General features: G+C 39.4%; 1 protein-coding gene across 1 annotated transcript; it reads right to left on the bottom strand.

Moving 5' to 3' along the window:
- Positions 1-1,149: 1,149 nt before the first annotated feature.
- On the bottom strand, positions 1,150-11,753 carry LOC149316148 (prokineticin-1-like). Its single transcript, XM_089518625.1, has 3 exons — positions 11,592-11,753; positions 3,570-3,695; positions 1,150-2,141 (listed from the first exon to the last, which is right to left on the bottom strand). Exons 1-3 carry the CDS (start codon positions 11,661-11,663, stop codon positions 2,016-2,018), a joined length of 324 nt encoding a protein of 107 aa, XP_089374751.1. The 5' UTR covers positions 11,664-11,753; the 3' UTR covers positions 1,150-2,015.
- Between the last annotated feature and the right edge of the window lie 6,405 nt (positions 11,754-18,158).

Raw genomic sequence — 18,158 nt, 5'->3', positions numbered from 1 at the left:
ACATGTCTTGAGTAACGAGCCTGCTATGGATCCACAATCAGCCTGTTTTGGACACACAGAGAGACTTTCAAACTGGATCAAGAACAAGAACAGATGGAGCTTCTTTGTCCCATCAGAACTGGCTGCATAGACTGGTGATTATCTGGCCCTTGTGGCAGTAAGTTAAAATGTAGTTAGAAAACTATTTCTCCTTTTCCCCCTTCCTCCACTGAACAAAATGTTTCATGTTTCATTTTTAAAAGGATCGTCTTTTTGTTTTAAGACTCCAAATAAATATTTAACTAGATAAGAGCTCCTGAAATATACATTTCTTGTAAAAACAGCCCATAGCTTGGGGAATGAATGGGGGAGGCACTATACCTGTGTCAGAAGAGCAAAGAGGGGAGGTTAATGGTTATTGAGATTCTAAAAGTCAGGACCAAATTAGAAATGATTTTTAAAGTTTAATAGCAGCCGGGGAGGAAAAGGGTATATATTTTTCAAGAGCACAATGATGAAGGAAGATATCTTTATATTTTGACCCTTACTCCTTCCAAGGAAAGGGGGAAACAACACCTTTACCAAAGGCCATCACAAAGTGGGAGCAGAGCAGAGCTACAGGGGATTCTTCTTCAGTGCCATACTGGTGCCACTTGGCTGCTAAATGGGCAGCAGTCCCTAGCACAGACACTGGTGTTATTGTGCTCATGCACAAACAGCTACCTGCTCAGAAGCCATCCACTTACATACTGCTGAAGCAAGGGTGTGATTCTTTGTTCATTTCATTTTTGAGGGAAGCAACAAGTAATTCTCCTGCTGCATGAAAATCTTCAAAAACAGTGCCCTTTTCAAAGACACAGTTCGGGACTTCTTCTCCACAAAATGTGCTTGTGGTGTTTTTGTGCAGAAGATAGCATTTTCTGTGGAGAAACAGCTTTTTCTACACGGAAAGGAGAATTTATGCATCAAAACATGATTTTATGTGTCAAAAATGCTCTTTTCTGTACAAAAAATATTGTATTTGAAATCTTATTCTGTACAAAATTAACACATGATTTTTTTTCTTGGAAAAGCAGCATTTTCTGTGCAGTGTATATATTCTGTTTTATGCACAAAAATACCATGTTTGAATTTTGCACAGAATAAGTCCAAAACTGTAAAAATTCTCATCAGTGCAGAATTGTCCTCATCAAGGTTCTTAAAACTCAGCAAATATATTTTTCTACCATCTAAAAAGTATTTTTGAATATTGTTTCCATCCCTATGCTGAAGTGGCTGCTCTTGTTTTTCCACTGCCATCTTGTGGCAATATCCCATAATAGCATTGTACATTGCATCCCCTGTATGCAGCTATGTTGTGGTGGATGCTAGTATTGTGCCCCAGTACACTCACAGCTAGGGAAAACTCTTTCCTCTGTCTCTTGACATCCAGATGTTATGGTATCATGTGTTTCATTGGTCAAAATGCAACAGATAAAATGTCACAACATAACTGCTCTTGCAGCGATAAGAAATGCATCTCACGGGGCAACTTCATGGATTAGGGATACAGGTATCACACCTCCCTCCTATTGGGAAGTCGGTGCTAGACAACATGAGCTGTGTAGGTATGGGGGCAGCAAAGTACACTTCATACATTACAGTATATATGGATAAATTATTTGGCACATCCACCAGACAGGAATGTATGATGTCCTTAAGAGGTCAAGTTGAAATCTATTATGTTTTAATATGTTTGATCAGAAATACTGGTGACAGCTACTTGTTCCCAAAACATAAAAACATACCCAGCTCACACCGAGAGCTCATCACTTCTTATTTACAGTTCTGACTTCCCTTCTGGTTTGCTTGAATCACAGTTGCTGTGTGTTGATAAATCACTGACTGGTGCTGCCAAACCCCATTTAAGTGAATGGACAAAGCTTGTGTAGATGGATGCCTAATTGTCCTCACAGGATGTTGAAGATAACTATTTAATGTGTATTGCAGTGAGCAGGAACAATCATAAAACTCTTTTCTTTCATTAAATTTCACTTTCATTTCATTAAATCCACGTTTTTGAAGTCTACTGAACATCGGTATCGTCCATCAATGAATTTGGAACATATGTAGTTTGGCAAACATGGACAGGTGTGATGTTGTCGTTTCCCAAAGAAAGGAACCTTTCAGAAAACAAAACAAAAATACAGAACATTAATTAAGTGCTATCAGTTCAACTCAAGTAAACAGAGAGGTGAAAAAACAAGCATGGAGAAAAGGCACCAGGGTTAATAAAGCCCAAATCTTAACATTTATGGTCCAGTCCAGCTAAACTGTGATTGTGTGATAATGCTTGAGCATTTAGTGCAGCTATGTTGATGTTTAAAATTTAGAGGAACCTGAAATATAGGTGAAGAAAATATTTTTAGCAAATATTGTTATTCTTTAGCAAGGAATAAGACTGTTTATGCTCCTCCAAAACCAAAACTATCCCCTGTTAACTTAATTATAGTGGAAGTAATAATATTCCAAGCAGTGTAGTAATATTCCTCCAAAGGTGAAAATGACAGTCATACTGTTGTTGAACAAGTGAACTATTTGTCTAGGACTCCTTTTTAGGCCCTAACTTGCATAATAGAGCAATAATAACTCTCAACCTGCATGTTTCTTTTCAACTGTAGTTTTCTCCTATTTGAGGCATGGTTAAGAAGTGTGCATGTGGTTTCTCTCCATCCCCATCATCCCATCTATGAACTCAACACTTCCCCCATGTTCCCCCCCCCCCCCATTCACATTCACTGTCTCACAATTTTTTTAAAAAAATGTTATCATAATAGTGCTAAAGTGATAAAATCTTGTACCACTTTAGCACTACAGCTGCAAAAAGAAGGAAAAGAAACAAACCAAAACGGTCAGTATGGTAACTGGAAATGTAGTGAAGGAACAAAGGTGAGTGGAAAATGTCAGGGTAAAAGTAGATCACCAAAGCCCACTGAATTTGTCATCAGTGGGATGGCCCAAAAACACAGCAAGGGGGACAAAGACTGTAGATGCCAAAGACTGTGTTGGAAACTCCCAGGACAATAAAAACCCACACCCTGCTGATACTTTTTAATTAAAAAATAAATAATAGAAATAAAAACCTGAGAAGTATTACTACAATTCTCACTAAACTCTAATGCTTTTGTCCAGTCTGGAGGAACACTTACATAATATTTTCAATTTGTAATGAGAGCAAGACAAACATGTAACCTGGAACAGTGTTTAGTCACCACAGCAGCTGGAAAAAAAAATCTGAAACAAGTACACCCAGTCAATTGTACTGTTAACTGATGTGAGTTTGACATCCTCTTTGCTAACTCTGTGACCTAAACAACATTCCTGTCCTTCTCTCTGTTATAGCATGTTTTTGCTTTACTGTCTTTTTTAAAAACAGAAGCTATGTGTTTTATTATCCACAAATTATGTGATATCACATTTGTGTTGTGAAAGCACCTAGCTTTTAAAGCAAATAGGTACAGCTTATGTAAAGAAAATGTCTAACAGCAGTCATAAAAGATAGATGGTATTAATTAACAGGGAATGACAGAGCTGAGGTCACTTTCAAATACCTTATGACTGATGGGGTGACATTCATCACCTTCTTGCCCTAACGGAGTACACATCCGGAGTCCACGGAGCCACAAGCTGATGGCGCAGCATGTCCCACCTCCACACTGGAGGTCCCTTTCACAAGCCTAGAAAGAAGCACCACAACAGTCTGAATTAGTAGACATAGGGAGCTTTTTCCCAAGTATTAGCATTAGCTGGATGTATAAGTATATAAGGGAAATGTAAAGCTGTACATCTCTGGTGAAATACATCTTTGGATATGGCTGAAGGAGAAATAAGCATGCTAGAGGTGGATTTAAAATCACAGTGGCTTCAACATAATAACAAGGATGGCACCCTCCAATAGTTCAGAGATGAAAACTGGGACACATGTGTCCATGCAACATCAGAGTGTGGTTAAAAAATTGTGGCTAGGCAACAAGAGAGCAAGTTATTAATGAGGAAACACACACACAAAAAGCTGAAAATCCCTGGAATTTAAGAAATGTCCAGGGGGAGGATAAACTTATTTGGAAGGACAAAATTTTGCTCCCTCCTCTCTCCTTCCACCTCCTGAGTTGAGTGCAAGCCACCTTTTTACTTTGCACTCAGGCTGCAGCAACTGAAGAAAGCTGGGACAAAGGGGAGAAATGGGAGGAGGTGAAAGTATTTTAAAAGCAACTGAGAAAGTGGGATGGCAGAGAATTACCTGGGGCTGTCCCTGCACAACTGGGCCAGTTGGAGGAATGAGAACATCCTTGGTAAAGTGTATGAGTTTCAACTGGGGGAGACTGAAAGCAGAATCCTAAAACCCTACCATAATCTAAAAGATGTTACACTACAGCTGCTTGAGATTTTCTTTTTAAAAGGCCCTTAGCCTTTAATCAATAGTAAACCAAAGTGCAACCATATTGTCAGCAGAGGCAAGAACTATTAGAGGTCAGAAATAATCTTGGATAGTTCAGTATATATCAGAGATACTGTTGCAGCTATGATACTGCTAGGAACTGCTGTTCCCATTATGATTATGAAATGTTATATTTATACAACCTGGACTGACTAGCTCGGATAAAATGAACACCCTCTTGTTGATTGTTGAAACTAAACTTTCACCTAATGAAGTCATGAGAACCGGGGGGGGGAGGGGGGGGAGCAAAGCAAAGCACTTTCAAAAACTAAAAATACATTAAACTCAGGCTGTCTGTGATAACTATGAAGTTCTATTGAGGTCACAGAAGCCACACATCTAACAGAGGGCTTGTTGAGAGAGCCATAGGATGTAAGGAACTCCTGCAAAATTTCTTGAAAGTCCAGGACATGCTGGCTCCACGTCTCTGCACCCTATTGACGTATTTGTCCAGAATTATCTGCTGAAGATTTGATCAACCCAGCAAGCGGGCAAAATTGCTTACACGGTAGAGGACATCCATCAAAGAAGAGATGTGTATGACCAGACTGCGGTAAGATGAAGTGAAGGCAAGCCAAATAAACCATGACTTTATTACTATTTGTTACAGAAAGGAAAAAGAAGGCCTTGATGTCATGGCAAAATGAAATGAAATTTTTATGGGACTGTTTTTAAAATATGCTGGAAGACCAAACACCGCATTTTGAAACAGTGTATTATTTTTCAAGGAGAAATAAAAGAAAAGCAGACAAAGTAGCACTTCTCTCTGTCATTAGGAAAGCTGAGGCTGTGAGCCTTTGCCTTATACTGGGATCAGTTTCAGACCCTTCTGCGTAAGGCAAATTGTGCGTATGCTTGAGCCCCATTGAAAATAATGGGGCTCGCGCATGGTGCATGCTCCATTATTCTCCCGTCACACAGCTTTCAGCATGGGAGGCAAAAGGAAAAGCCCCAGGATTTTTTAAAATACAAATTTCAAATTTTTAAATTTTAATTTTTTTAAAAAAATAAAAAATCTTTTATTTTTAAATTTTTCTTTAAAAACATCACATTTTAACCCAGTCTTCACTATGCATATATAAATACATATGTAAATAGGTTGTGCATATGAAATTGTAATTTGAACAGCCCCAGGTAATTCTCTGCCATCCCACTTTCTCAGTTGCTTTTAATTTTGCTAGTTGTTTATGTCACAACTATTAGCATTATACTCAGTGGTATATGGGAATTATCAGTAACATTAGTGCAAAAAATCATTTCTAAAGATTCTGTATGGTGTGAAATGGGAAGAGGTCAATGGCGGTGGTGACACCATGAGTTACCGCACTGAGTAACACCAACCCTAGGGATGCCACTGCCCTTGTGTACAGTATAATAGGGCTACTGATAATAGCTTATACTTTATCATCCTGTCCTACTGCCTGTCCTAAGGTTGTTGTTATTGTTGTGTGCCTTCATGTCATCTCTGATTTATGGCAACCCTAAAATGACCATATCATTGGGTTTTCTTGGCAAGATTTGTCCAAAGGGGGTTTCCCATTGCTTTCTGAGTCTGAGAGAGCATAGCTTGCCTAGTGTCACCCAGTGGATTTCCATGACCAAGCAGAGATTTGAAACTTGGTCTCCTGACATTAGCACTCAAACCACTACACCACGCTTGGTCTAGGGATAGAAAAAATAGTCTCCAGAAATCATTCCAAACAGAAGAATGAATTTCCTAACACTTGGGGAAAAAAACCTCCATGAAGAATAGTGCAGTAGCAAGATTCTTCACATTTTGTGAAGTCTCTTGGGGAATGATTCTGCACAGAAATACACAGGCTTAAATCCTGTTGTTATTCCTATCTAGAGTAGAATAGATCTACTGACTATCAGTCTCGACAGACCCGCAATGGGGAGTAATGGGGGCATGGTATGCACACTCCCTATGCTGCCATGATGCCGTGTGCCCCACCACGCAGCGGGCGGCATCACGGTGCTCCTCTGGCGCTGTGTCCAGATGATGCAGCAGCAAAGGAGCAATGAAAAGCCATGGCACTTGCAGCTATGGCGCCCTTTCTGTGGCACAAAAAGGAGCTTTTTAATTGCATTTAATTGCTGCGGCCCCAATCTGGCGCCTAGGTGTGGCCTGTTTAGCCCCTCAGTCAGATTTACCTGTGTGTTGACTCACAACACATACTGATTCAACAATTGATTAAATGGGCCTTCTATAGTTGGACTAACCAGCAGGATGGCAGGCACAGTGTATTTTGTGCAGGAAACACTGTTTTCTTCTCAGAAAACACATTTTCTGAGCCAAACATTTTGTGTGTGTGCAGCAAAAAATAATGCATATTTCTAAGCAGCATAATTCCCTAGGAGACTTCAGAATGTGTGAATGCCTCTTGAGAACTGTGCAGTAATTTTCATTTTTTCCTTCAGTAGAGAGAAAACTATGGGCACTGTTCCTCCTATCATACAAGAACAAAGAATACCAAGATTTACATCTTTACTTAGTAGAGTTGTTTATGACTATGCAAAGGAAAGGAAGCTGGTATGCTTGGTATTGCACATACTCTAAGGGCCATCCTTGGTATTGAAACAGGTTCCAAGGTTATGTTTTAAAGCACTAGTCTCCATTGTTTAAATTTAAGTTTTATTATCTTATTAAACCTTATTCTTTGCTCCAGAGTCACCTCTGATGCAAATCAACCTGGTCACTACTATTCTTTTCTTGTGGAACATGATAATGTAGTCAACTGGTGACACTGTAAAGCGGGGAGTGGATATAATGGTTCTTGCCTTAGAGCAGCACATTGAATGAGATGGCATAAGGGCATTTCTAACTATAAATGTCTAAAGACTCCCCCCACCCATTCACAGTGGAGTTTGGTTATAGCACTAGAGAAGAGTGATCTTTTAAAAATATCCACTGCCAACTTCATTCAAAAATTGTCTGACTCACTTATGCATCACAGCTGTGACAATTTCAATAGATAACAGTCAGGACAAATACATAATAATGCAATTTCCTGCATCTGTTAAAATTCAAATAATTTAAATTAAGTAAAGATGGAGAAAATAAGCATCAGTCTTATTCAAGGAAATGCTAAACAAATAAAAATCAAATTCTGCTAAGCCTATTCATGACTTACTATGCTGAAGCCATCAGAGCTATTTTGGGAACAGGAAGTATAATCCATCAAGAAAGAAGATATATGTACCTAGTTATGTGAATCCAAAATTTGATATTCCATCTTTGTTTCATTTTATTTGTTTGACTCGGAAGATTCACCAAATGGATTGTTGTTAAAATAGTTACATGTAGCATTTTGGTTTTGGATTCATCTGAATTCCTCAATTGTTTTTAATCTACATAAAATATTTAAATTAGATCATATCAGAAGCAGCAGCTTTATATTCAATACAAAATACTCAAAGGAACAAAGTGAAACCTGTGAGGTAATATACTAATAGAAAAGGAAATATTGACCTAACTTAATCAAGTACAGTCTAGTTAGATAATGCTAGTTAAGTATTTCCTTAAAACAAAACCAATATCTCTATACTATATCAACATTTACATAATTTCCACTGACTCAGTGAGTCTATTCTAGTCAGAACTGGCAACTGCATTTATTATATTTATATTTATTAAAATAATTATAATTATTATTTATTTTCCAACAACATGGAGATCCACATGTTTTCTAACTCTGGCTTAACAACTGCCTTACTGTGTTGTGTTCTTAGAAAAGAAGAATCCAGCCCACTTAATTTTTTAAGTGAAATATAATATAATTTCCCCCCTTAGAATCTCCAAACTGTAGAGGGACTATTATATATTTGAATGTTCTCCAACATCAAAAACTTTCTGAATATTACCAACCTGGGTTGATTTAGCATGAGTTTGGACCATTTGCTTAATTCCTTCTGCCAAAGGTGCTTAACATTTTTTATTCATGCAGTTTATGTACTTTTTAGTAAAATGTGATTTAAAATAAATCAGCATCAAATAAGGTGGCTCCTATTCCTTTAATATTTCTCATTCAAATCCACCTCTTGATATTCCTTATTTTCCACAACTATTAAATGTTCAGGTGCTCATCTACTTAGCTACTTTATTTGGAGAAGATGCAAAGCTACACTTTAGTGAGTAGCTTCTGGGCTTGGTTGATTAGATAGTCCCCCTAGTTTCTCTTTGCGTTAGTCTCTAAGATTGTTTTTATTGTTTTGTGTACGCTAATGAATATTCTATTGTTTATTGTTTGAATTTTATGAAATCTCTGGGTGGGGGATATGAGAGAAATTGTTATTTCTGCTCAGCTTTGATAGAATTTATCCAGTTCACACATGTTGGAGCCAAACCTGGACTCAAATGTTGTTTGAAATCAGAAATCAGAAATTCATATGTGAGACTGAGATCTGTTCTGCTCATCTTCCTTTGTCCACACATATCAGATATCCCCCAAACTGTGTTTTATAAATGCATGCATTTGAAAAATTGTGTGAAAAAAGGGAGGCACTTAAAAGTGCATATAAGCATGCTTTAACCAATGGGGAAAATGTGTTCTAAAACAAAGGCACATCAAAAATGTGTACATTGAAAAAAATGTGTGTGGTTATCTACACCTTATGTTATATTAAATCTTTCTCTCCACCAATGCTGCAGATACTCCCTCACTTTGAATAAGAGGACACCAAGCAGCCACCTAAGTCTAGGGAGTAAAGGCACATAAACATGCTTGCTCATTTAGCCACCAGACTATGATAGCCATTTGACAAAGAGGACTGGGCTTCAGTACATAGTAACAACTATAGGGAAGAAGGAATTTCAGCAGGGGCAGATTGCTGGACCAGTGCGAGTGTGCTATGCTCACACACTTGCTGTAACCCTCTTTCACATACCTGCTGAAGATACAAGAAACTGGTTCTTTCCTTATGGCCATCCTAGAGCCAAGGAAGTACCCACTTAGAATCCTCTTGCAACATTATGCCAATGTAACTCAGGGAGGAGGGCATAAGAATGCTGCCCCTGTAAGTGATTTGTTCCCCAAATTTCTAGCGTTAAAATCTAAAATTTCAGTTGAGCATTTAATAAATATATGTTATGCATCCAAAGAAATGGGGCAGGCAAAATTACCAGGGGGTTGCAAATACAGCAAATATATGCAGTCCAGGTGTGAACCATTTTCAGTATCTCAGGCCTGTTACAGACTGCCAAAATAAAGCTGCTTCGGGCCTCTTTGGAGGTATGCTATTTAAATGATGCATGCATCCTAAGAATCCGGAAGCTGCACCAAAGTTGCACTCCAGTGCTTAGGAATGGAGTGTGGCTTTGGCGCAACCTCTGGACTCTTAGGACCCATGCATCATTTAAATAGCATACCTCCAAAGAGACCCGAAGCAGCTTTATTTTGGCAGTCTGTAACAGGCCTCACTCTCTGGAATGCTAGAAATTTGGAGACTGAAGGAAAATTTCATTTAAGAGGGTAGAATTCTCATTAGGGTAATTTCTTCATTTTCCCCTTCTGTAACTACATCCAGAGAGCCAGCATGGTGTAGTGGTTTGAGTGACAGACTACGACTCTGGAAACCCACTGAGTGACCCTAGGCAAGTCACACACACTCAGCCTCAGAAAAAGCCATGAGAGATTCACCTTAGGGTCGCCATGAGTTGGAAACAACTTGAAGGTGCACAGCAACAACAAATAACTACATCTGTAGTGTAACCCCTGCTTATATTGGTGGTTGTACTATTCAGATGCTTATACAAGGAGTTAACATGCCATTTCCTTGCAGAACAAAAGTATGTGGAAACACTGCTCCTCCTACAACTAGAATGACTGCCTAACAGCTGGGAAGTTACCAAGCATACTGTCCAGTCATCACCTTCTGCATTAAAGCTCTGGTGGAGCTTCATGTGAGGCCATCAGTAAACAGAATCTTTGCCACGAGTAAGAGAATTTTTGCTGTTGTTGTTGTTAACCACCCTCGATCTTGACCTAACACAAGCCTGTGGATGACAGATCTCTGAGACTCCCTGTCCTCCACTGATCTGCTTAGTTCCTGTACATTCATACCCGTGATCTCTTTAATAGAGTCCATCCATCTAGCATGTGGCCCTCCTCTCTTTCTGCTTCTCTCCACCTTTCCTAGAATTATGTTTTTTTCCAGTGAGCCATGCCTTCTCATTATGTGGGCAAATTACTACAGCCTCAGTTTACTCATCTTGGCTTCCAGGGAGATTTCAGGCTTGATCTGTTCAAGGGCTCATTTGTTTGTCTTTTTGGCTGTCCATGAAATCCTTGGCACTCTTCTCCAGCACCACATCTCAAATGAATTGATTTTCTTCCTATCTGCTTTCTTAACTATCCAGCTTTCGAATCCATACATGGTGACAGGGAATAAAATGGCTTGTATGATTCTCTTCTGAATAAACCAAGCCTCATGAATATACCAATTCTGAAGGCTTTCAAGGTGGGGCTGTGAAGTCTCAGGCCACAAGGCAATATCTTCCAACATGTGAATACTCTCTGACTATGTCTTCCATGTGTTTACTCCCTTCATGACTTGCTTCTCATGCATATTCTGTGTTTGGAGAATTGCCTTCTGATAGACATTGGAGTAAGTGTTTTCTTCTTTCTTTCTTTCTTTCTTAGCAATGATAACCATTTTAATTTTGAAATCCAACCCTTTATTTCTTATGATTAACTTTCTTGCAACTTGATTCTACAAACACATTGCAATATAAATCACAGCCCACTAGTTACAGTTGAACTGACAGTGCATTAACTTCACCACTGTTGCAGTAGACCCAAACATCTGAGCCCAAACATGAATCAGCTGTAGGCATTTATATCAGTTAACAAGACAAAAGAAATAGTTCTCCAGCTGTTGTTAAAAGTATTGACATGAGAAAGATAAATTCCAACATTTCTAGCTACTAAGACAGACTTAGCCAGGTTTGGGGCTTCTCCCAACAATATCTTTGTCTTAGAATCAGGCTGCTGACTTACTTTTGTCTCATAACTTGCCTAATTCATGGTCCATCCTCACAGTAACTGGGCTACAAGTACATGCTACATATATTATTCAGACAAGACTGCTTCAACAGTTAAAATCAGATAAGCAAGATTTTTTTAAAAAAACTTACCCCAGTGATAACTGCACACTTATTCAAGGCTATTAACACAAAAAAGCACAAGATTTGTACAATTATTTTCATGATGCTGGAGAAAATGGTTAAATCCTTGTCTTTCCTCCTCCTCAAGTTCTCTCTTTCATGTCACAGCCGATGCACTGCTATGCCAGTCCTCCTGTTCTCCCTCCTCCTTGCTAGGTTTTCAAAGAGATCTGATCACCTCCCGCTCTCTATTTAACATCTTCTCAGCCCCTTTCACTTTTTCTTTTTTGCTGAGGCTGTACTTATGGTGATGATCCCAGGTACCACCTCCCATGAACACTGAATGTAAAACATAGTTGAACAGGAAGCGGAGGACTGAGTGGTTTTTTAAATAAGTCATTTGTGTCCTAAAAAAGTCCCCTTCTAACAGTCTCTTTAGGAAGCCTGGAATAAGTCATTCATGTGGAATTTAAATACAGATATCTTTAAACTTTGTTTTCTTTTACATCTAATATTGGTGGACTTACCAGTAGCATAGGAACTGTGATCCTGTTGTTTTAAATGTTTTAATGTATGAATTAAACCATTGTATACATGCCCCTTTCAGCTATTGAAGGAGACCTTTTAAAAATGATCATCAAATATTTCTGAAACAATGACCAGATCCATAGTAAATGACCTAGAAAATGTCCTGGATTTCACTGCCATTGCCCAGAGGGCAAAAAGACAATAAAGATGGAGCCTTCCTTCCTTTCCTCCCTCTTTCCTCCCTGTGCTAGGCAAATTCTCTTTCTGATGCCAGTGCAAGTTTAGGAACATAGAAACTGTCTTATATGAAATCAGATTATTTATCCATCCAGCCCTATACTGGGTGGCAACTCTCCAGAGTCTCAGATCTTTACATCAACTATTAGACACCTGACTCTTTTCACTGGAAGTGCTAAGGATGGAACTTGTGGGGTTTCCATCTGAATGCAAACCATGTGCTTTCAGTCTCTCAACCTCTGGGAAACCTAAAAGATTCCTATGATTTTAGGCAAGAGAATCTGAGGGTACTAAGCCCTTTCCTAGTTGCGGAGAGTAAATGTCCTTATACAGTGCATACAGGATGTTAAGGTAAAACTTTAGGGAAAGACAGTTGCCTTCATGACAGGTGCAGAGTATGGAAATCATATTTATTGACTATACCTCCCAGAATTCTCCATCCAACATACTGTTTGGGAGATTCTGTGAGATGTAATTCCTCAAAATGGCTTTTTTAGGCTCTGGGAGCTGCCCACAGCTTCTTGGATGCATTTAGCTGGTCACTGTAAACAAGTTGTTGGTCTGATGAAGCAGGACTCTCGAAGTCTGCTAGAGATTATTGGTATTTGGAATGTGTGATGTGTTCAGTTAATCCACTTCTGTCTCAACTATAGTTCAACAGGAGGTTCTAATAAAGCACCACCACCATTCTGTTTATTTCCATTCTCAAAACATGTACCTGGACCCTGCTAAGACCTCCTTCTCTGCTATGATCCCAGCAAATAGCTGCTCTTCTTTCCTAGTTTTATCTATATGCATTTATCTGAAATGTGCAAAGGCATTTTAATAGCATGCATATTTTGGCCCAGAGCAGAGAAGCACCCTATATGTCCAGAGTCACTGCTGTAGAAAGTGGGAAGTGGGGAGGTCATGAAACAACATGGTCATGGAAGGCACTTCTTTGAAGTCAATGGGGATCGTAATCCAATACATTTAGAAGACACCAGGTTGCAGAAGCTAAGGGTAGAACAGATAAAATATTTTTTACGTTTGGGGGATTACAATGCCCAGACAGAATGCTGGCTGGGGTTTCTGGGATTTGTAGTTAAATATGTAACTTTTTCCAGCAGTAACAGAAGATGTTGGCTTTCACGTAGGGCTGGACAGTCCATGGCAGAACCCACAATTTTGTTCACTGCTATAAGCTTTCCACATGTAAAACTATAGCTTATTTACATGGAAAATGGTATATATAGCAATTTGAAGGCACATAACAACAACAACAACAACAACAACAACGAGCAGAATGTTTTTTTAACTAAGGTCCACAATGTTCTGGACTCAGATTGTACAATAAATCACTGCACAGCATGGCCTGACTGTGTGCAAGAGCATCCCAAACCTGAATTAGTTAACAGCTGAGAGAAATATTTCCATTTCATTATGATAAGTAATTTCTAAGTATCCACCTATCTGCTTCAGTCAGAATATGCAATAAATAAACCAATGAGGAGCTTGTATGGCAGTGTCTGGATATGCTAAGAAATATAATTAATCATCTACTAGACATGTTCTGTTTATCTTCTTAACATTTGTTTTTAGATGACATTTAATCTTGACTAACCTTAGTTGCTTTTATGGAACAGTGAAATCCTCAAGTCTGATCATAGATACAAAGATGCTGTGGCTGCTGCTGCTGTTGTTCCTCTCAGGGTGCATCTACAACACACAGTTACAACACTTTGATACTATTTCAGCTATCACAGCTCCATCCTGTGAAATCCTGATATTTGTAGTTTAGTCAGAGATGAATTAATATCTTTAGAGACACTAAGCACTTAAAAGATTTTGGTGCCCCCATATATCTCTCATTCAAAATACAAACAATAATAAACTGTAAAATAAAGACAAGCATGCTCACATGAGCCTCAGTGGACCATGTGGCAGTTTACCAGCTACTAGATTCTAATTTTGTTGTATTCTCAAGAGTAATGTATATCATTAACCTCTATTATTACTAAATTAATAATTTTTATTTGTGTGTGTGTGTCTGTGTGTTTTCATTTATTGTGGGAGCATTTTCTTTTGGTGGAACCTGGTTCAGCTGCACCATTTGCTTATTTTGCTTAATGGTTAATCCAGCCCTGAGTGTAGTTAGATTTATCTACCAGACACTCCAGTGCTGACTTTGAGGGGAAAAGACTTGACCACTTTTGCAGAGAAGTCTTAGGTACTTTAAGTAATTTGAAGGGGTGTCATATTGAGGATGGAGCAAGTTTGTTTTCTGTTGCTCAAGCGATAGGACCCAGAGCAGTGGATTCAAACTACAGGAAAAGAGATTCCATCTCAACATTAGGAAGAACTTCCTGACAGTAAGGGCTGTTCGACAGTGGAATACACTCCCTTGGAGTGTGGTGGAGTCTCCTTCTTTGGAGGTCTTTAAACAGAGTCTGGATGGCCATCTGCCAGGGGTGCTTTGATTGTGTTTTCCTGCATGGCAGGGAGTTGGACTGGATGGCCCTTGTGGTCTCTTCCACCTGTACGATTCTATGATTCCAAACTACAGATCCCAGAATTCCACAAGATAAAGCAATGGCAATTAAAGGTGGTATCAAACTAGTATAATTGTGTCATGGATACTGCCCCATTCCTCAACCAACATCATTGCAGTGGAATTCTTCTGTTCTTCTGTTACAGGGATGCAGAACCCATAACCCTCTGGATGTTGTAGGACTCCAGCTCACATGACACCCGCCAGCATGGCCAAAGGCCAGGGCTGAAAGGAGATGGAGTTAGACAACAACTGGAGGAATGCATGTCCATCACTATTACTCTATTAAGTTTTATTTTTTTTTTCAAAACTGAGAGCTACCTTTAATAAAGGAGCCATTTAAAATCCTTTAGTATATATGATCATCTGTCCCCTTCTCTTCCTCCCCTATTCTCTTTCTCCTGCTCTGTTGCCTCGACCTTGTTTGCTTTCTCGTTTTCAAACACAACAGCAGCAAAACAAGACAGCTGTGATAGCACTGCTATATAAAAAAATTAAATAGGACCTTTTCAGGTTGGGAGGGCAACTTGTACCTTTTTTAAAAAAATGAAAATTATGGCCCATTACAGACGGGCTCTTGAGGCGCCCCCATTACATGCTAGGGGTTGGCCGGGGACCTAGCGTCCACACCGGCCTCACCCCTAGCACGTGACGGGGGCGTAATAATGGCGGCGCCCTATACACACAGGCGCCGCCATTATTACATTCTGGACGCATAGCATCCGCACGTCGCGTGGTGCTTATGACGTTGCGAGTGTGCCATTGGCGCCTCGTGGCGTCATAAGCGTGCCGCAGGAAGAAGTGCCATTTTGGGGCTTCTTTTTTGCTCTGCGCAGGAGCCACGCGGTTTGGCTGCTGCAGCTCCCTCGCGGAGCAACCAGCAGCGCCGGCAGACCGCCGCTTTTAGGCGGTCTGTAACACGCCTATGTGACTCAAATTGCTTTGCTTATAGCTCTGCCCCTTGTAAGTCAGAAGCAGTAAATGCTACTGAGTCTGATAGGGCTAAAACGTCAAGGTAAGTATATTGGATTGCAGCCTTAAAACAGTTTTTGTCTCTTTTTGTTAATGTAGGATGCTTCGAGAGTAGATCCTACCCAGCAGATAGTCAAGTATAGCAAATTTAATTGAACATCTTCTGGCACTGTATAACATGGTGTAGTGCTCTCAAGTAATTAGGGAAATGTCATACATTAGAAAAATCCAGGTTTAATATCTAAACTAAGGCAAATATATCAATCTGATAGACTCAACACAATTCCTTAGCAATAATTCAGTTGACACTGATGTGTTTTAATGTTAATATTTATTAGGCAGCTTTTAAAAAAGGCCTTAATAAAATGTTGACCTGACTAAACAACTAATCGATATTAAATTATAAACCTTTCAACTAATGATATTTTCAAAGAGTGCTAGTTATTTGACAGTTTGTGTGGGGGCGGGTGATGGAATAAGCTTGGCCTTAATAATGCTCCTCATGTGATCTATGGAAGGGGCAGGCTATGCCATTTCTCAGCTAGTTTCTCTAGGAGGCTTATCGCACAGCTTTTATAATGCAGCTTACCACTAATTCAGGCTGCATCCTGGTCCCATAGCATGGCTTTTGTTGCCAAATCTGCCAAATGTGAGTACACCACAGCTGCAGCTTGTGCTTCTTAATGCGCTTTGGTGGCCATTTTTCAAAGTTGGGAGCTTTCTGGCTTTCTCTCAGCCTCCAAGGATAGCAGTAGCAAACCCCTCTGAAGAAAGTTGCCTCTTAGAGCCTTAGAGTCACTTTAGTCAGAAACAACTTGAAGGCACACAACAACAGCAACAACAACAACAACAACAACAAAGGATATTTGAGCCTGAGAGGAATGGTGAAATATTAGACTCAATTTGCATCTGACCCTCCTTGTATTAACTGCAACTATGAATTGACTGAACAGTAATGTAAAAACAAAGCAAGAAATAGTATGACAGCTGGAAGTAGACTTCCTGTTCTGTATTTAGATCCTTATGTACCCATATTTAATTATCCTGTCCTCTAAAGGTACATCAGCAACTTTCTCTGCTGGAAACTAGTAATTATTTAGAAGACTGGACTCTTTAGATGGCCCTAACACTTCAATCCCATCTCAGCATGCATGACTGTGAGTTAATTACCCAGAACCACCAAACAGACAAAGTAAATAAGGACTTAGCCCAGCAAGTGACTAGAAATCAAATACGACAATGAAAAGACACATCCCAGGAAGCACAACAGACCTGTTGCTCATGCAGTATCCCGCAGTTAGGGCTCCTCATCCCATTACTTATCACACTCTGCTATTTAATTCCAAACTCAGTCAGTCAACTTGTGATGCCTTGAATGTTTTGTTCTAACCAATCAGAAATGGGATAATGGACTTGTACAAATATCTGTCCTATTTATGAGGTTCACAGAGGTCCTTATCCCATCCCAGCTGTTCTTGGCCTCCCTGCCCAAGCACCAGAAATTGTCTGAGGTTTCCCTGCCAGAAATTTCCTTGGGAACCTGCAAGAAAGGGATAACCATAGAGAGAAAGGAGGTCACTCAAGGGATATTGCTAGTATTGGGGGGGGGGGGGGTAGAATTCCTCAGTCTACTGGAAAGAACAAGATTCTGTCCCTTCCTCTCCTCTCCCCTTTGCTAAGTTAAGTGTGTGCAAACTACCTTTTCACTTTGAAATCAATTTGTACCAACTGAAGTAAACAGAGGCTAAATGGAAAAGATGGAAGAAGAAAAAAGAAAGTGGGACATTTTTAAAGCCACTGAAAAAATAGGATGATAGAGGATTAATCAGGACCATCTCTGCCAAATTGGGACAGATGGAGGGTGTGCAAACATATGGGATGTTGTGTTGTTGCTGTTGCTGTTCCAGAATACACATTTATGAACTGGTTTTTATCACTATTATAATTACACTTCAGGGGATATCCTGAAGAGTTTTGTGGAAATTTAAAGTCAATCAGAAAATTTTAGCTGTCCCTGCAACCCCATAAAATTGATGGTTTGGGTACATTTTGCATGGTACCTTCTGTGAAATAAATTTTAAGGACTGCCAACATGTCTTAGTTTAGTCACACTAGAAGTATTTAGATTTAGATGCCAATTTAGATGCATTTAAAAACAAACAACTGTTTCCTTACCAGTATCTCTCAAAACTATGAAACAAAGCAAAGGCAGACCAAATTCTAATACATAATTTGAGTTGCATATGGGGTTACAGAACCAGAGCAAAAATGATGGTGGTTATGATTGTGATGTAAATGATGATATTACAAGCCTCCTGGGAAGAATGAAC

Source organism: Sceloporus occidentalis, unplaced genomic scaffold (assembly GCF_023333645.1).
Source record: "Sceloporus occidentalis isolate IW3139 unplaced genomic scaffold, rSceOcc1.0.p SCAF_3, whole genome shotgun sequence".
Lineage (NCBI taxonomy): Eukaryota > Metazoa > Chordata > Lepidosauria > Squamata > Phrynosomatidae > Sceloporus > Sceloporus occidentalis.
Note: the sequence above shows the minus strand (reverse complement) of the source record. Positions and strands in the feature narration are given on the sequence as shown.

Excerpts from the sequence above, each read along its gene's own strand:
- LOC149316148 (XM_089518625.1), bottom strand. The coding sequence starts at position 11,663 with ATGAAAATAATTGTACAAATCTTGTGCTTTTTTGTGTTAATAGCCTTG. Across the intron at positions 3,696-11,591 it reads AGTGTGCAGTTATCACTGGG|GCTTGTGAAAGGGACCTCCA; the intron begins GTAAGTTTTTTT and ends GCTTCTTTCTAG. Across the intron at positions 2,142-3,569 it reads GTCACCCCATCAGTCATAAG|GTTCCTTTCTTTGGGAAACG; the intron begins GTATTTGAAAGT and ends GTTTTCTGAAAG.